We start from the raw sequence: 15,781 nt of genomic DNA on the forward strand, positions 1-15,781 counted from the left end.
TGTGAACAATGTTGGATCCATAGGTTTTCCTCTAGAGGAAGGGGACATTTGGATCCAAGCCAGAGTCCTTGACTCCTAGAGTTGGAAGGGGCCATCTGCAACCATCTTTCCAAAGAAGTGTGTATGCACACGAAAGCTCATACCAAGAACAAGCTTAGTTGGTCTCTAAGGTGCTACTGGAAGGAATTTTTTTATTATTATTTTGTTTCATCTTTCCAAAGTTGTCTTCAGAGTTGTCTCCAGATGTTTTGTACTACAACTCCCACTGACTATCGACCATGCTGGCTGAGGCAGATGGGAGCACATCAGGTTGAGGAAGGCTGTACCAGTTACTCTCCTGCTTATTTCCCATATTGGCAAGTTGGTGTGAGCTCACTGGGCCACCGGCAGAAATGGTGAATGCCAAATTTGAGGAGAGCTTTCTCTGCTTACTTTTAAAAAAGCCAACTTTGTGTATATTCAGATTTAGGCATATTCTCAGCCCTCTGTAGAAAAGGTTACCAAGGTTGTAATAGCAGAGCAACTTCAGGCACATTTAGATTATGTTTTCAGATTGGGATTCCAACCTGGCTATGAGACTGAGAGGGCTTTGGAAGTCCTGGTGGGTGATCTAAGTCTAAAGCTTCAGAACAGCCCATGAAATAAGCAAGGAGATTTGTGCAGGTGTAAAACCCAAGACGAAGTGTCCATGCACCGAAGCAGATCTGTACAACTTTGACCTACTGACCGAAAGACAACTTAACAGGCATGCATGATAGCCCACCTGAGGTTCCCTGGAACAGTTTTACTGCCCGCTAAGGGCATGGTGGACATGTTTTCATGGCCGACTTGTGGACTTCCTGGAAACATGACACTGGACTAGTAGATCTCTGATTGGGCTCTTCATTTTGCTGCTCTCTTGGTCAAAGGAAAGTATGCGGAGTTACTATGTGGACTTAAAGGTGATGGGGAAATAATTCTGCAAGTACCCTCTTTATCTTTTTAGACCAGGAGAAATTGCATGTGTGCCACTGTTTCCCTTGCAGGAAAGAGCTACTCATCTGGGCTATGTTACATGTGCAGCCACAGAAATATTTTTTGGCAAGGGGGAAGTAACACTCCAAACAAATGACTTTGCTGCTGCCTCTTGTATTTGTGTTGACACACTTACTCCCAAACAGCAGCTACACTGAAATGCATTTTCTATTGAGGAACAATGATTTCTCCATCAGGGAAGATTAGCAGAAAAGCAATCCAAAAGTCTAGATAATGGGTGTTTCACTCTAGCCTTATTGGCTAGATCTTCTTTCCTAAGTACGTGTATTAGTCATTGCTGTTACTTCATGCACTGGCTAAAAACAGTGCTTGCTGCTGCTGTTGCTTTCAGTCCAGAAATGACACATAATTGATTGCATTCCTCCCACCCCCGTTTACATTCGGGTTTCCTTTGCATTGAAATGAATGGGGTGGAATAACTGAATGACAATGTCATTTTGCCACAGTGAGTAGCGAGATGACAAATGTAGTTTTTGGTGGGAGACAAACTGCAGCAATGCCGAAACTGCATTGCATCAAATACAGGGCAGAACAGAAAATGATGCCTTTTTACATTAGTAATTAATCATCATCATCACTCTTCAAGGTCCGCTGTGAACCTGAGGTTCAAGAATTACGCCAGTGGCAGAAACACTTGAGGGAGACAAAGAACATTATTAAACGTGTGCGAGAATTCTGGGCCAAGCAAGAGAAAAAAGGTAACTTTCTCCTCCCCCCCCCCCCCGTGCAATCAGGATGTAAATGGTACAGTTGGAACATTTTGTTAAATGACCAGTTATACTGTGGTTAGCCGAAGCATCCTTTTGTTCAGGCACTAAAGACGGGGAACATTGCTGTAGGTTTTTCTCATTTCTCCAGTCTTAAGTTCAGTTCCCCACCTTTCTAAATAATAATAGCATCAATTTCCTTTCCTTTCTTTTTTTAAGGAAAGGAAGTCCTCGTGTAAATCAATTGCCACACATTTTCATTTGAAACTTCATGAAGGTTTTTGAAGCAGAACTATTGAACAAATTAGAGGTGTGAGTGATGTGGTTAGTAGATGGATCCTGAGATACATAGAAGTCTGTCTCAGGCAAAACAAGTTGGCCGAAAGCACGAATTTGCTTGAAAGTGCAGACAGTGAATTTCTCCACCATCCCTGGAGGAGACTCTACTTGGGCTCATCATAGCTCCCATCAAAACAGGGTGCTAAATAATATGTAGCATGTGCTAAAAATAAGATTTCGCTCGGCAGTGCTTGTCAGTTCGGTGCTCTTAACATACAGAATGTCTTTTGCTTTTATGACAACATCATTGTATATTGTTGCCATCTTGGTACCTGTGACTGTAAATCCCTCCCAAGAGGAATCTCCCCACAAGCGTTAAGCCTTTTGAATTGGTGGCATTTATAGGAGGACCAATGTAATAAACAGTGTTTTTCAGTCTTGTTTGAAAGGTCTGGAAAACGTAAGGCATGGAATAATTCCCAAATCAGGATTTCCCGCCGCCACCACCACCCCAATTTAAAAATAAAATGCAGCACCCTTAGGGGATCTCTGCAATGCAATATAAAGGTGCAACGCTGATGGGACAGAACAGAAACGAGCCAACACATGTTGTACAGTGAAGACATTTTGCCTTTTTTTATTTTTGCGAAGCATCCCAAAGCTTTACGCATCCATTGTGTGCACAGCACATTGTGATGACATTCTGTCCAATACAATGGATATCTCTGTGTTTGCACTTTGCTGCAAAGACAACTGGTTCTCTATCCAAAATGCAGCGGTTCTGGCTCACAATCTATTGGGGCTTTTTTGTTCTTCCAGAAGTTATTATACTGATAGATGAGGCTGATGCCTTGGGGGCAAATGACCTTTGCCACCCCCCACCCCTGGCTCCAATTTGCTTCTTTACCCTTCTTCATTTGCAAGGGAGGAATGAACAGTAAAACCACAGTGAAGTTATTGGTTCTTTGGTTCTTTGGGGGAAGGTTAAGAACCTTATTCCTTTTAAAAGCTGTTAATATTATTATTGATAGCATGTATTGCTTATTTCTTCATTGGGCTTGGAAGGAGCATTCTCTTGTAGCCGGTAGAATAGCTTTTGGCATGTGCTTGGTTGGTTTGCCTTTGGTGCCCACAACAGTTTTTTCTGGTTTGCAAATGTGTTCACAGGCCTACAAAGACTAGCAATCCCTGTTTCATCATTCTGTCTGATTGTAGGATTTTTGGTTTGTTTTGCCCTAACAAACAGCAGTTGCTTAGCCAACAGCAAGGCATGGTTTAAGGTTGGCTAGTGGCCAGGATTTATTAGGTCCAGAGAGGGGAACCTTTGGCCCTCGAGATATTAGTGTTCTAGAGTGATAATTTCAACCATTCAGGAAGGTTACAAAATAAACATAGAAACACACATACAGACTGATTAATTTCAGAATTAATATATGAAGTTATAGGAAAGGGGGTGGAAGTCTTTGTGCCTGACTCTGAATAGCGGCTGCTGTTTTCAAAATACAAATGTGGCTTTGTTTGGGGCAAAATGTTTGAACAAACAATTTTGTTGCCATGTGATAAACCCCAAAGAGGAATGGCTATCAAATTCTCTAGTCTTCAGTCTGCCAAGTGATTTCGAGAAGAACCTCGAAGGATGACAGTTATTATTCCAAATACATTTGGTCAAAGTGTGTATGAAATAAATAAGATTATTCTCAAAGAAATGGGGAGATGCCTTTCTACACCTCCTCTTCCTTTCAGTGTTGCACTAATAAAATTAAAGTCACATTTGTATTTTGAAAACAGCAGCCTCTGGAGGAGGAGGAGGAGGTGTCAGAAGCTGAAGAGGCAACGGGGTTTGGTGAGCAGGAAGAGGCTGGGGCAGAGAGCAGTCCAAGCTCAGAGGCAGAAGAGGCAGCTGGAGGGGAGTGAGGCTAGGAGACAGAGAGGCAAGTTTTTGAAGAATCCAGGGAGTCTCCCTCTCCTGCCTGGTCTCCTGGAGCACACAGAGAATTGAAATGAGCAAATCAGAGATCGTTTGTGCGCAGATGTAGTCTTGGAAAAATCCCTGGAGAGGAGGGGACTTAGGCAGCTGTGGGAAAGTGGGGCTCTTCAGTCCTCACAATTGCCTCAATGCGGCAAGACCTTTTGGGATAAGTTGCTAGGATTTCTAGGCCTGCACTGTTTTGGTTGCTTTGCACAAAGAGTTAACTTCACTGACACCAAGTTTTTATTGCTGATCTACGCTTGACTCCTGCTCCTGACAGGCCCTTCTGTTAGAATGACCGGCACTAGCATTGTAATCATTTTAGTGCAAAGTCCTTGTTTATTTGCCCAGACGTTTTTTAAGGGTTTGGTTTTTTCATCTGCACTGCTGTTGCTTTTTTGGACTTTAGCTACCTTATATTTATTCCGATATGGGGCTCTGTTGCTTTATTATTTTATTCTACAGTTTGCTTATATTACAGGTGCCCTGCCATATATTCTTGCACTACAACTCCCATCATCCCTGGCCCCTGGCTATGCTGGCTGGGGCTGATGGGAGCTGGAGTCCAGCAACATCAGAGGTTCCCCACCCCTGACACAGAGAAAGGGTAGGTTATAAATACTTGAGGTACACAAGCACCGTTTTGTGGATTTCACAGAAATCTTGAACTGCTTTCCAAACAAAAGCACACTACAGCACTGCAAGTTCACGGAGCATGCGGTGTTTGCATCGAGTGCTTTCCAAATGCCAGAGATGGTTGGAACACTTGATCGTGGCAGTGACAGCTGAGAATGTGGCGGCAGGAGTCATGCGACCCCAGGGAGGCAGATCCTGATGCCATAGTCCACACCCACCATCAGGGAGTCTTTGAGATGCCAAACTCACTGCGGGATTATTTCGCTTTCGGAAAATCAGGAAGGAAACTGCAGTCACGATGGTGGGTAGAATGAAAGGTGTGCTTTGGGTCAGCTGGATCAAACTTCCTGCTAAAGCTATATACACTAATGGAGTCGCATTAATGATCTCAGTGACTGCAGTACTGGCTCCTTCTGACTAGGTCACAGGTGTATTTACCAGTCAGTGCAGAGGTCTGTCTGGAGCTATATTCCTTCTCTTTGCATGTTGCCTTATTCTCATTCAGGTGATGAACATTGGTCTGTGGGCTAAAGATGGGAATCTTGTGGCACTCCAGACCGCAACCCTTACGATTACTCATGCTGGCTGAGGATGATGGGAGAGAGTTGGAGTACAGCTGCATCTCAAGGCCCTTAGACTTCCCATCCATGCTCTGCTTTGCATGATTTGAGGCTGGAGATAGGGCAACTCTGTTCAGACATTGCATCCTACTGCAGTTAGAACGAACCCTTGAAACACTTCAAAGCACTGGTTTCTGATTTTGGTTTGCTTTACCAAAGTATGCTGTTCTCTTGATTATGACAAAACACAGTTAAGCTTCTTTAACCATGATTTGGCATGATGTCTAGAGTGAGCCAGTGTGCACTGCCTGTTCTCATTCCAGAGATTATTGTTCAGTCAGCCAAGGGTATACCATTGCCAATCAATGTTTGAGTTTCCAGAAAGCATTGCTAGTCATTCCCTTGCTATTGGATGCTTCCTGTGCACAGAGACACATGCCTCTGAGATTTCTGAATACTTTTGGGGAACATCTTGGCTTTATAATTAAGGTCTAGTTACTCCCTTATCAATACATAGGGCTCTTAGGGCCTGTTCTCATTTCAGCTGCTCATCTGGAGATGGTTTAAAAATGAGATTCTTTATGATTGGATCTTATCCATTTGTTTGAATTCTGGATTCATTTGTTCTCTGCGTAGAGCAGTGACAAACCTACTCCTATCGCTTGCATTTGTTTGAACTTTTGTGCCCCAGACCTTTCTTCAGAGGATATACAGCAAAAAAAATGCGTTTCTTAGTCAAAATTGTCTGTGTCTGTTAGGAGAAATATGCAGTAAGACATTGATGAATTTTCATGGGGACTTTAAAAAAGCAAACTAACGTGGAAAGTTGGAGAACTGAATTTAAGATTGGAAAAATGAGAAACAGAAAGAAACAGAAATGGACAGATTCACCCATCCTGGGGTGGGGTGGGGGGCATCAATAGTTTCCCCAATATCACATGAACTGAATGAACATTATCAATGCAGACTATGGAGACTTTCCCAGCAGCAGCATTGCATAGCTAAAGGAATCTGGGTGACTCTTTAAGACCAGACTCTCTTGTTCATCTAGACAGGCAGCAGCTCCTGTTTCATGCTGATGCTGTTTTGGGCATTTCATTAATCAGCTAGAGCGACTGTCGGATTTTATATCTCTTTTACCCCGAGCCCCTGTGCTCAGTTGCCTTTCTAAAAAGGAAGTTTCGTTCCTTTGCAAGGTTGTTCTACTGCTGGCTGTGCAAATTCCCATTCACTATTTGTTTCAAATGTTTGCATCGGGCCAGTTCTCCCACCCCTCACCCTCTTCCTTGGCTTTTTCTAAAAGTTGAGGTAGTGTAAACCTTGGCTTGCGTATGATACTGTTGTCTTGCACTGACTCTTTTGATTCAAGCTGCAATCGTGTACCCTCACCTGGGAGTTCCTTCTATTTCCAACGTTCAGGCTGCGAGTGCCATTCCTTTTATACAGCCAAAACAGCAGCACCCATGCGCAAGAGGGAGGTGTCTACAGGGAACCCTGAGGTTTGCAAAAGGACAACAAATGTATGGGGGGAAGAACCCCTAAGTTTGAGTGGGTGTGTGGGAAACCCCAAAGTAGCCCTATGATGGCTGAGCATGCTCAGTGGTTGCAGAATGCCGACTGGGTATTGTGAGACAGGGAATGGAGAAAGGGGGAATGGAATCCCCCCCCCCATTTAATACTAATTTCTGAGCAAACCTGCCTAGATTGCTTGCATTTATATCCTACCCTTTTCCATCCTAGCTGAGGCTGATGGGAGTTGGGAGTCCAATAGCATCTGGAGGGCCCCCTGATATAAAACATGACTATTGCAAGCAGCACTTGCACTCATGATAAGGACCTGCTTTAAAAGGGATGTTGAGACATTAGGAAGAATAGGGGGAGGGAGGTGGGTGGGGTGGGGTGACGATGTTTCTAATTTACTTAATATATGTAGGGTTTGGTGTCAGTGTTGTGTTACATGGAAAAAATACGAGAGATACATTGCACCTTTGTAAATCAAGAAAATCTTTAATAAAAAATACTTTAAAGGGGGGGGATGTTGAGGTTGACGGCCTGTATTTTAGCTTCGATGTTCCTTGAAATGGTGATGTTTCAACACTGCTAGAGGGTTGCACTGGACATGTACGCACACACTTACAGATGTGGACGTGTAGCTGGGAGTCCTGCTGGCGTGGGCCCAACTGTGACCATGTGGAGATCTCTGGATGCCAGGTAGGCAACTGACATCTCCACCTGGCTGGCCCCTCCAGCTTTCTTAAGCAGGTAAGCAGAAGGGCTTATTCATTGCATTTATATCCCACCTTTTCCTCCAAGGAGTGCATGGTTCACCCCACTCCAGTTAATCCCTATGACGACACTGTCAGGTAGGTTATGAGGCTGCGACTGGTCCAAGGTCACCCAGTGAGATTCATGACTGAGTGGGGATTTGAACCCTGATCTCCCAGGTCCTAGTTTGACACTCTAACCACTACACCACCCTGGCTCCTTAGAGCACTTCTGCTATGGGGCAGCTATATAAATTAAGTAGGTAAATAAATATGGGGAAAGCAAATGTCACTTAGCGAAGGATCTGAAGTTTTTTCATTGAAGCTTAGATTTGTTTTATTCTGGATTGTTTTATTTGATGTTTTAATGTGTTGTTAACCAGTTTGAGATATTTTCTCTAAAATAGAAACTGGTATAGAAATGAAATGAATAATAACAACAATAATAAAGCCCACAGGGGGGAAAATGGTGCCTAGACACACTGTTGTGGCCACCATAGCCCAGATTTAAGGTGCAATTTGATGATTAAATTATACTGAGTTTCTAACACTACCCTCCAGGCCTCTGGATCAGGCCCTCAGAACTCCCCTGCCAAGGCCATACCCTTCACTGGCCCTGTTTTGCACTCTTGAGTGTTTTTGGCTGGCTGGACCCTGCCCTTGAACTTCCATAATGCCTCATTTGTCTCGATGGAGGATGCAGAGAGGCACGCAGGTGGGTGTGGAAAGACATCCGTTGCTCTGCCCACTTTTCCCCTGGCCCCACCTACTGCTGGCATGCGGCCCTCAGAAAGTTACTCCGATGGAAATGTGGACCTTGGGTGGAAGCTGGTTCATCCCTGGTTTAGATGCTAAAGCCCGGGTGGGAAGGGAGACAAGATTGTTTGACCAGGGACAGGACGAAGTAGGCGGCATTATTGAAAAGGGAGGTATTTCACACATCGGCTTGAATGAACCAGCTCATTCTTCGGCCTAGGCTTCTAGTATTTTCCACTGCAACCCTCCCAGGCCATGCAAATGCGAGTAGGAGGCTGGGCTTCTGATTTGCAATTATGATACAGGGCTTTTGTTCATTTACCATTGTTGACTCTGGCAGGCAAGACCAACTGTGGCCCTTTTGTCTGACGGAGCTGCCCAGCTGGTGCGCTGCTCTTGAATCACATGAATTAACATTTATTTTTTATTTAGAGTTGCAATGCACAAGAAATGGTTTTTATTGATGCTTCTCTTGTCCCCTAAAATAACAGACCACAAAAGTCCTCAATATAAATGTTGCTGTGACATTTATTTATTTCCTCTGTAAAGAATGTGAGAGGTAACCTACAGCTCCTGGGATTCTTTAGGGGAAGCAATGTGCTTTAAATAATGTGTACGTAGCAACTTTTGTGGGGAATCTGAAGGCAGATCTGCTGGGCCCTAGTCTTGACCCTCTGTCGACACATCTATTAACCGGTCTGGAGTTTGATACAAAGTTCTGCATTAAAAAAAATCTATTTGCTTGCAGTGGGAACCAAGCTGGAAGACTCAGTACAGCCCAGCCCAGTTCGCTCAAAACAGGCAGTGGTGGAAATCTTGCCGCACCCAGAAGTCATCACAGTTACAGAGAAAGAGGAAGACAATCAAACCCTTCCAGTCTTGACAGATGAGAATCCACAAATGGCGCAGACCAGCTGGGCATCCACACGTGATTTAGCTCTGCAGTGATACTACTTTTCATACTAATTTAAAAGCCCCAAATCATCACCATCAGCTGCTGATTAAGGGAGCAGGGCTCAGTGAATTGATTTCCACTGTAACCGAATGGTGTTTGGGTTCAGCTTGGGAACTAAAATACCACCGGCACTTTTCAAAGAACACTGTGTAAGACAGTCTGATTTACAGCCAACCTCGAGCCACAGTCCTTTAATCTAACCTGATCTTGGTCCCATCAACTTCAGTGTGATTGAAGATTAGTACATTCTAAGTATTCTGGTTTGAATGAAGGCTGTAAATGAGGAGGACCAGGGAGATGCAGGCACTGGCTGAGGTTCCGATTGAGGTAGTGGCATAAACAGTCACAAGGTGGCTCATGCGCCATCCAAAGACATCAGTGTTTATGTAAGGGGAGAAACCCGGCTAGATCAGAGTGGTTGCTTCTATCCCCACTTGTGATTGGAGACAGGAGACTATACTAGAGGGTGGGGATGTAAGGTGTACCACAGCCCAGTTAGCACAGCCAATGGTCCAGAAGGATAGGATTGCAGTATAGCAGCTGGAGGGGCTCACAGGCTTTCCACCCCAAGTCAGAATAATTCCCATCCTGGCAACTTAATGCTGGATGCAGGGAGGAATATCACTCCAGCTTTTAATAATTATTTCTCCTTAGCAATAAAATTATGCAAGCAATCCAAGGAAGCATTCCCTCCCCCCAACTGCCACATTAAGAGGCTGCCATTGTCCCAGGTGTTGGACTACAACTCCCATAAGGCACCATGTTGGCTGTTGCTTCTGTGGCGCTACCACCCTGTTCCAATGGCATGAGCAACTGAAGTCACGAGAGATCTAGCTGGAACCCCATTAATACCTTTGCCAAGGGAACGGGATGCTGTCTCTTTGAATGTTACAAAAATGTCAACCCTTCGCGTTTTCGAAGGACAAAACCAAAATGACCACCACATTGTAAGTAAATAGTAAAGCCTTTATTTTTGTTTTGTTTTGTTAAGAACAGCATTTTGAAAATAAAATGTCTTTGCCCATGCTTTACAACTTTTTTTGTTTTGTTTTCGTTTTAAATTTCGTATCTTTATGTACAGTCATTATGGTACACATTTGATTGTCTTGAAAACCTTTCCAAAGATGTACAAGATTAAACAGTATGCAACGGTCAGCAGAGTGGGAAAAGGGGACATTATTAAAAAATGCACATTAATACATTTAATAAATATATATATTATAAAAAAAATGAGACTTGGCTCTCATCAGTTAATAAAAGCACCTGCTGTGTAATCTGGTACGGTGGCAAGAGTAGTCCAATCTGTTCTCTTTTAAATAAAAGCTACATGTGCTTCCAGTTGTACTGCCTTTGGTTAGAGCAGAAGCCTCAAGCAGAGTTAAGCCAAGAATGATGCCATTGCCTAGCAGTTAAAGCTAGAATTTTAACACACCTTGTTTATCTAGGACGGCATCCTGCAAGACTGAAGACACAGGATCCTTTGACAAGGGCATTTTTGCCCCTTGAAACCTTCTCCACCATCTTGAAAAGAGATGCTGGAGTGGAAACTACCTCCCAATTTCTGGATCTTCCTTGCGCGGGGTGTAAAAAGGGCTGTTGCATAGCAGAAGAGCCCTTAATCCGGGTGGTGCACTCAGGTTGGTCACCAGCATTCATCTACAGCTCAGGGCTAACGTGTGCCCTCACCAGAGCCACTCCAAGTCAATGTCTTCAGTCCCAAAATTTCATCATGGGGCTCTGGATGGGGCACTTCCCCAAAATTCCATGTATGCACCCACCAGAGCTGCTCAACCGAAGCCAATGGGTACAGTTTTGCTAGTCTTCAAATAGGTGCAAGCTGTTTGCAACTGGCGGATGCAATCCTTTGCACAGTGCAGTGCAAGGTTCACCAACTCTCATTCATTTCTGTGAAATGAGCCAGCCTGGCTCCTCTCACCTGTCAGTGTTCTAAGCCAATGGGCTTGGACACCAGGCAATAGGAATCCCTGCGGTCCTAAAGAGCTGCTGCTGCTTCCCTCTCCTCTTTAATGCACTTTCCCTGCTTCTACCTTATTTTCCAGGAAGAAATTCAACAGATCAATCCTCTTCTCCCATGGAAATACAGCCACGGGGAAAAGCTTTGCCCTGAATGTACCCTCTTGTGTGATGCCATGCCTTCCACGACAACCACGTTGTGTTATGTCACACACACCCTGTTGGCAGTCCATTTGTGAAAGGCACTCCCCAGCAATCTCACACAAAATGCAAAATGTGACCCCTGGTCCAAAAAAGGATAGTGGCCCCTGGTGTATTTGCTTAATGGGTTGCACTTTTCTTCCAGCTTATGGGGGTGCCACCTAGCTCATCTCAAAAACCTGCATGTCGACAGCAGTCTAAGGTGCCTTATGGAACACAATTCTGCCATAACTACTCAAACGTAAGTTTCATGGTATTCAATGGGGTTTACTCTCAGGAAAGTGTGCATAGGGTTGCATCCTAAAATATATATACATATATATTCCTCCCACCCCATTTGAGTGGCATTATTGATTGGCAACAATGGAGAACATAAGTAGCTTTTACGCTTCCTAGAGTGAGTTACAGTGAAACCAAATCCCCCCCCCCCCAAGTAGTTGTGCTTACTGTTGTGGAGTTACAGATGCTTTACATTCGTAATCACTTTCCTCAAAAGGCAAAAGTATAAACAACTTCGTTACATTAACAAAAATATAACTTAACACAAAAGTTCCCCTTTAAAAAAAAAAATCAACAAGTGGGGTGTTTTTTTTTTTGGGGGGGGTTGGCAGAATCTGCCATCACAAGTTACAGACTGACAAAAATATAAATTCATTCCAAAACTAACTTGCTGGGAAATTGAATCAATCCCTCATTTTATTTAATTTTATTTATTTAATTTCATTTTATTAAGGTTTAATCTGCACACCTCCCACCACTATGAAGCAAGGCTCGGGTTGACATGAGTGGTTAAGGGAAGTCCTGTGTTTGCAGGATCCAGCCCTGTCTTTAAGATCCCAAACTGCCATTGACTTAAGGGGAAGCAGGATTGCTAAATCCCTTCTTGTCTAAAAAACAAACAAACAAACAAACATTGAACATCTTAAATTACACTCCTTGAAAGTAATTTTTTTCCTTTAAAGTCAGCCACCCCCCCCCCATATAATTAAAAAAAGAAACACGACCAACCCAATCGCTTCCAAAAATATATCAACACTCAGCTGGGAAAAAGAAAATTGTTTTGCCATTTATGCCATGTGCATCTTTTGTGTGTGTGTGTGTGTTTTTAATAATAGAAGTTTAAGAAAAGTCCATTTTTCAAACTGCACTTTTTCCGTTTTCCTTAAAATAAAACCCACACATGAAAACACCAGCTAAGATTTTATATAGTGATAAAATGAGACCCAACCTGTTCAAATCTCAATAAAATGCAACACTAATATTTATACATTTTCTGAATGCATTCACCGTGTGTGGTTCCTTTCTGTTGAGAGCACATAAAGCAACTGTTTGTGCACAACAAAAAAGTTATTGCTATTACCTAGTCCGAGGAGGTGGGGGACTTGCTAAGATAATCATGGCAAGAATGGCAATGTATACTTTCTTTTTAGAATATACAAGTGTGTGTCACATAAATCCTGATCTTGTACCCCTTTTGCTACTAAATAGACCAGCCAGGGTCGATGAGGCTACTCATGGACATTAAAGGCCTAGTTCTCATTGAGGTGAAGGTACTATTTCAGACTGCAGGTGAAAAATCTTAATTCATGTCTTTATTTTGGGACTTTATGCCTCGCCCTTCGCTTCCAACGGGAGCAGCTTGAGGTGGCTGACATGATCTTAAACAACAATGACGATACAGAAAAGAGGCATTAAAATAATACAATCAAATCATGAATACAACAGCAAGAACAGCATCAATTTTCCACTTCCCACAAAAAAAACATAGCAGGAAGATTGAGAGAAATCAAAACATTAAAGTCCAATGCTTTTCTAAATAAAAAAAAAAGTCTCTCCACCTGATAGCAGGAGAGCTTGAGTGAATGGATGAGGCGAAACTTGAGAAAAAGACTCAGTCGTTTGGGTGCTACCATGGAGAAGGCCCTTTCCTCTGGTCCCATCTTCCAAACCTTGGACAAATGAGCTCAGGTAAGGTTTAAGGGCCTTCTCTTCCTAAGAAAGGGGTAATGAACGTGGGGCCCTGCGGATGATGTTGGACCATAACAATACCATCATCCCTGATGTTTAGCTACCCTTGCCTTAAGATGTCTTGGTCCTAAGCCAGAGACTGGGAACCTCTGGCCCACAGGTCAGATTTGGCCTGGCAGTGTTCCCAATTTTGCCTGTGAGACTGTTCCTCGTGAATCATGGCTGCTTGCCGGACTGCTACACAGGAACAACCGGGAGCTTGAAATGAGCTCCTGATTGCTCCCTTTGTGGAGCAAGCTACGCTCCCACAGCCCATGAGTTGACAGGCGAGGGGAATGAACCTTGCTCCAATAGTACCAAGTAGCTTCTATTGAAATTTCTGCTAAAACGGAGCAGAGGGAAAGCTTCATTTTAGCAGTGGTGTCAATGGAGATTTTTTTGATGAGTGGGATAAACCCTCCAGCCAATCCAAGTCTGGTGACTGATAGGTGGGTTGACTCACAGGAGTGGGGACATAAAAGTCTGGCCCCCTGCAGCCATGGAAGTCGCCCACCTTGCCCTCACCCTAATTGGACTTTAGAAGTAATAAGCAGCATAATGGATTGTGCCCAGATTCTAACACAGGGAAAAATACTTAATACTTAAGTAATAATACACCAGGCAGAGCAGAGGAAAATTCCTTCTGCTTGACACCACCACCTGGGAATCTAAGAGCAGTACCAGATCTAGGGTGGAATTCTCCTAATGACAAATGAATAGAAACCCCTGCATATAGAAACGTAGCATGGCAGGGTTTTGCTTAGACAGTTCTCCCCCAACTTGCTGGCTTTCTGCGGGCAAGAAATGTCCATTGCATAGAAGAGTTTTCAATCAAACGAGCCTCCAGCTACTTACAAGCATTGGAAGGGTGCTCCAGACGTCATTGAATCCAAACCACCCGATCTAATCCAAACACTTCCAACATCCCTGATTTGTGGCCACCCACCCTCTGCCTGAAAACTCATTGTTAAAAACCTGTTGTTAAGTCTGAAGTGGTACTACTTCCCAAACAACGAGTTGGTGACCTCGATGAGAACTAGGCTGAAATTAACAAGATCAGGTTTATAGTACAGTAAAAGAAACCAGGGACATTCCCCAAAGTAAAAACAAAACAAAACACAAAAACCTGTCTTCTTTCCTTTGCAGGATACAGCTTTGCAAAGCTACTCTGTTATGTGGTCTTTGTTTTGTTACATTGTCATTTATATTCACCATTTGAAAATAGAAATATATTTATGAGAACAGATGCAAAAGAATTCCATCCTTCAGCATACTTTGCAACTTCATGTAATGTGTGTGTGTGTGTGTGTGTGTGTGTGTGTTAAAAAAAAACCAACACAAGCAAACCTCAATTGCTTTTTTTCTGTAGGAAAGGGCACAATGCTGGCTTGACTGGAGGATGTGATGGCGGGTTCACATGCCCGATATGCGTTCGATGCTAAACAGATGAAGGGATGCTCTGGCGAACATCATTAAAACCATAAAAATGTGAAAAGGCAGGCAGGCACATGGGACCCTCTGGTGAAAGGGGGTGGGAAAACAACAACACACTTCGTTCCCAACCCCCACATGAAAATAATCCCATTAGAAAACACACAAAGGAATAAAATCCTCCGTTTAAAAAAAAAAAAAGCACACAAGGAAATGAACAACCCATTGCAGTCAATGAGACTCCAGTGCTAAACTAGGGTTGGGAGGAGAGTGACGGGGGAATACAACATTTTTTCAGTGAACCCTGCCCCCAAGGGGCACCTCAACTTTCCTAGATTTCCTGTGTGTCTGGTTCCACTTCTTGGACACACTTATGAGCTACAATCGCCTTGGCCTGCTCTCTCTCTCCCCACCCCTTCTACACAACACGATTTCATAGCAAGCGCCGCCTTCGATATGGGTGCTTCAGCGGGGAAGAGTGGCAGGCCAGCAGCCATGGACCAGCCTGCACTTTCTAAACTAACAAAGTTGGTTCCTCACCCTTGTACAGCTCACCTTAGAAACCCAGTATATACATAGTGGTACTTTCCTTCATTTTGGAGTGAGAAATGACCTTAAAAAAAGGGCCTGGTGTGGTCAGGAAACACTATTCTAGATGGATATTATTTTATTTTATTTTATTTTATTTTATTGATCCTATGACCACTCTCTTTTTTCCAAGATGGCCAGTTAAGTTGTAAGAAAGCCTGCCGGGCTGAGCGCAGCGGTAATCTGAATTAAGGACTTTTTTTGGTTCTATCCTCTTCATCTCAAAACTTGGATGGCCGAACGAAGGCCATATTTGCCTTGCGTTCTGGTTGCAGCAGAGAGTTGCCTTGCCATTTCTGAACACTGTGTCCCCTTTTCTCCCGTTTTTATTTTTGGAAGAGTGCGCCTACATCTATTTTTAAACTTAGTTTTAGCTTATATTTCACTGCAGAGGTTTTGCTTTTGTGGTTAGCTTATCA

General features: G+C 43.5%; 1 protein-coding gene across 2 annotated transcripts in view; it reads left to right on the top strand.

Annotated features, from left to right (window-relative positions):
• Positions 1-10,199, top strand: part of IQCK (IQ motif containing K) — a 31,060-nt gene extending 20,861 nt beyond the window's left edge. For both annotated transcript variants that reach the window (XM_033167904.1, XM_033167905.1), the window contains 2 exons: positions 1,622-1,733; positions 8,955-10,199. In XM_033167904.1, coding sequence (XP_033023795.1) covers positions 1,622-1,733; positions 8,955-9,154 — 312 coding nt within the window. In that variant the 3' untranslated portion in view covers positions 9,155-10,199. The remainder of the gene's footprint in view (positions 1-1,621; positions 1,734-8,954) is intronic.
• The last annotated feature ends 5,582 nt before the right edge of the window (positions 10,200-15,781 follow it).

Source organism: Lacerta agilis, chromosome 13 (genome assembly GCF_009819535.1).
Source record: "Lacerta agilis isolate rLacAgi1 chromosome 13, rLacAgi1.pri, whole genome shotgun sequence".
Lineage (NCBI taxonomy): Eukaryota > Metazoa > Chordata > Lepidosauria > Squamata > Lacertidae > Lacerta > Lacerta agilis.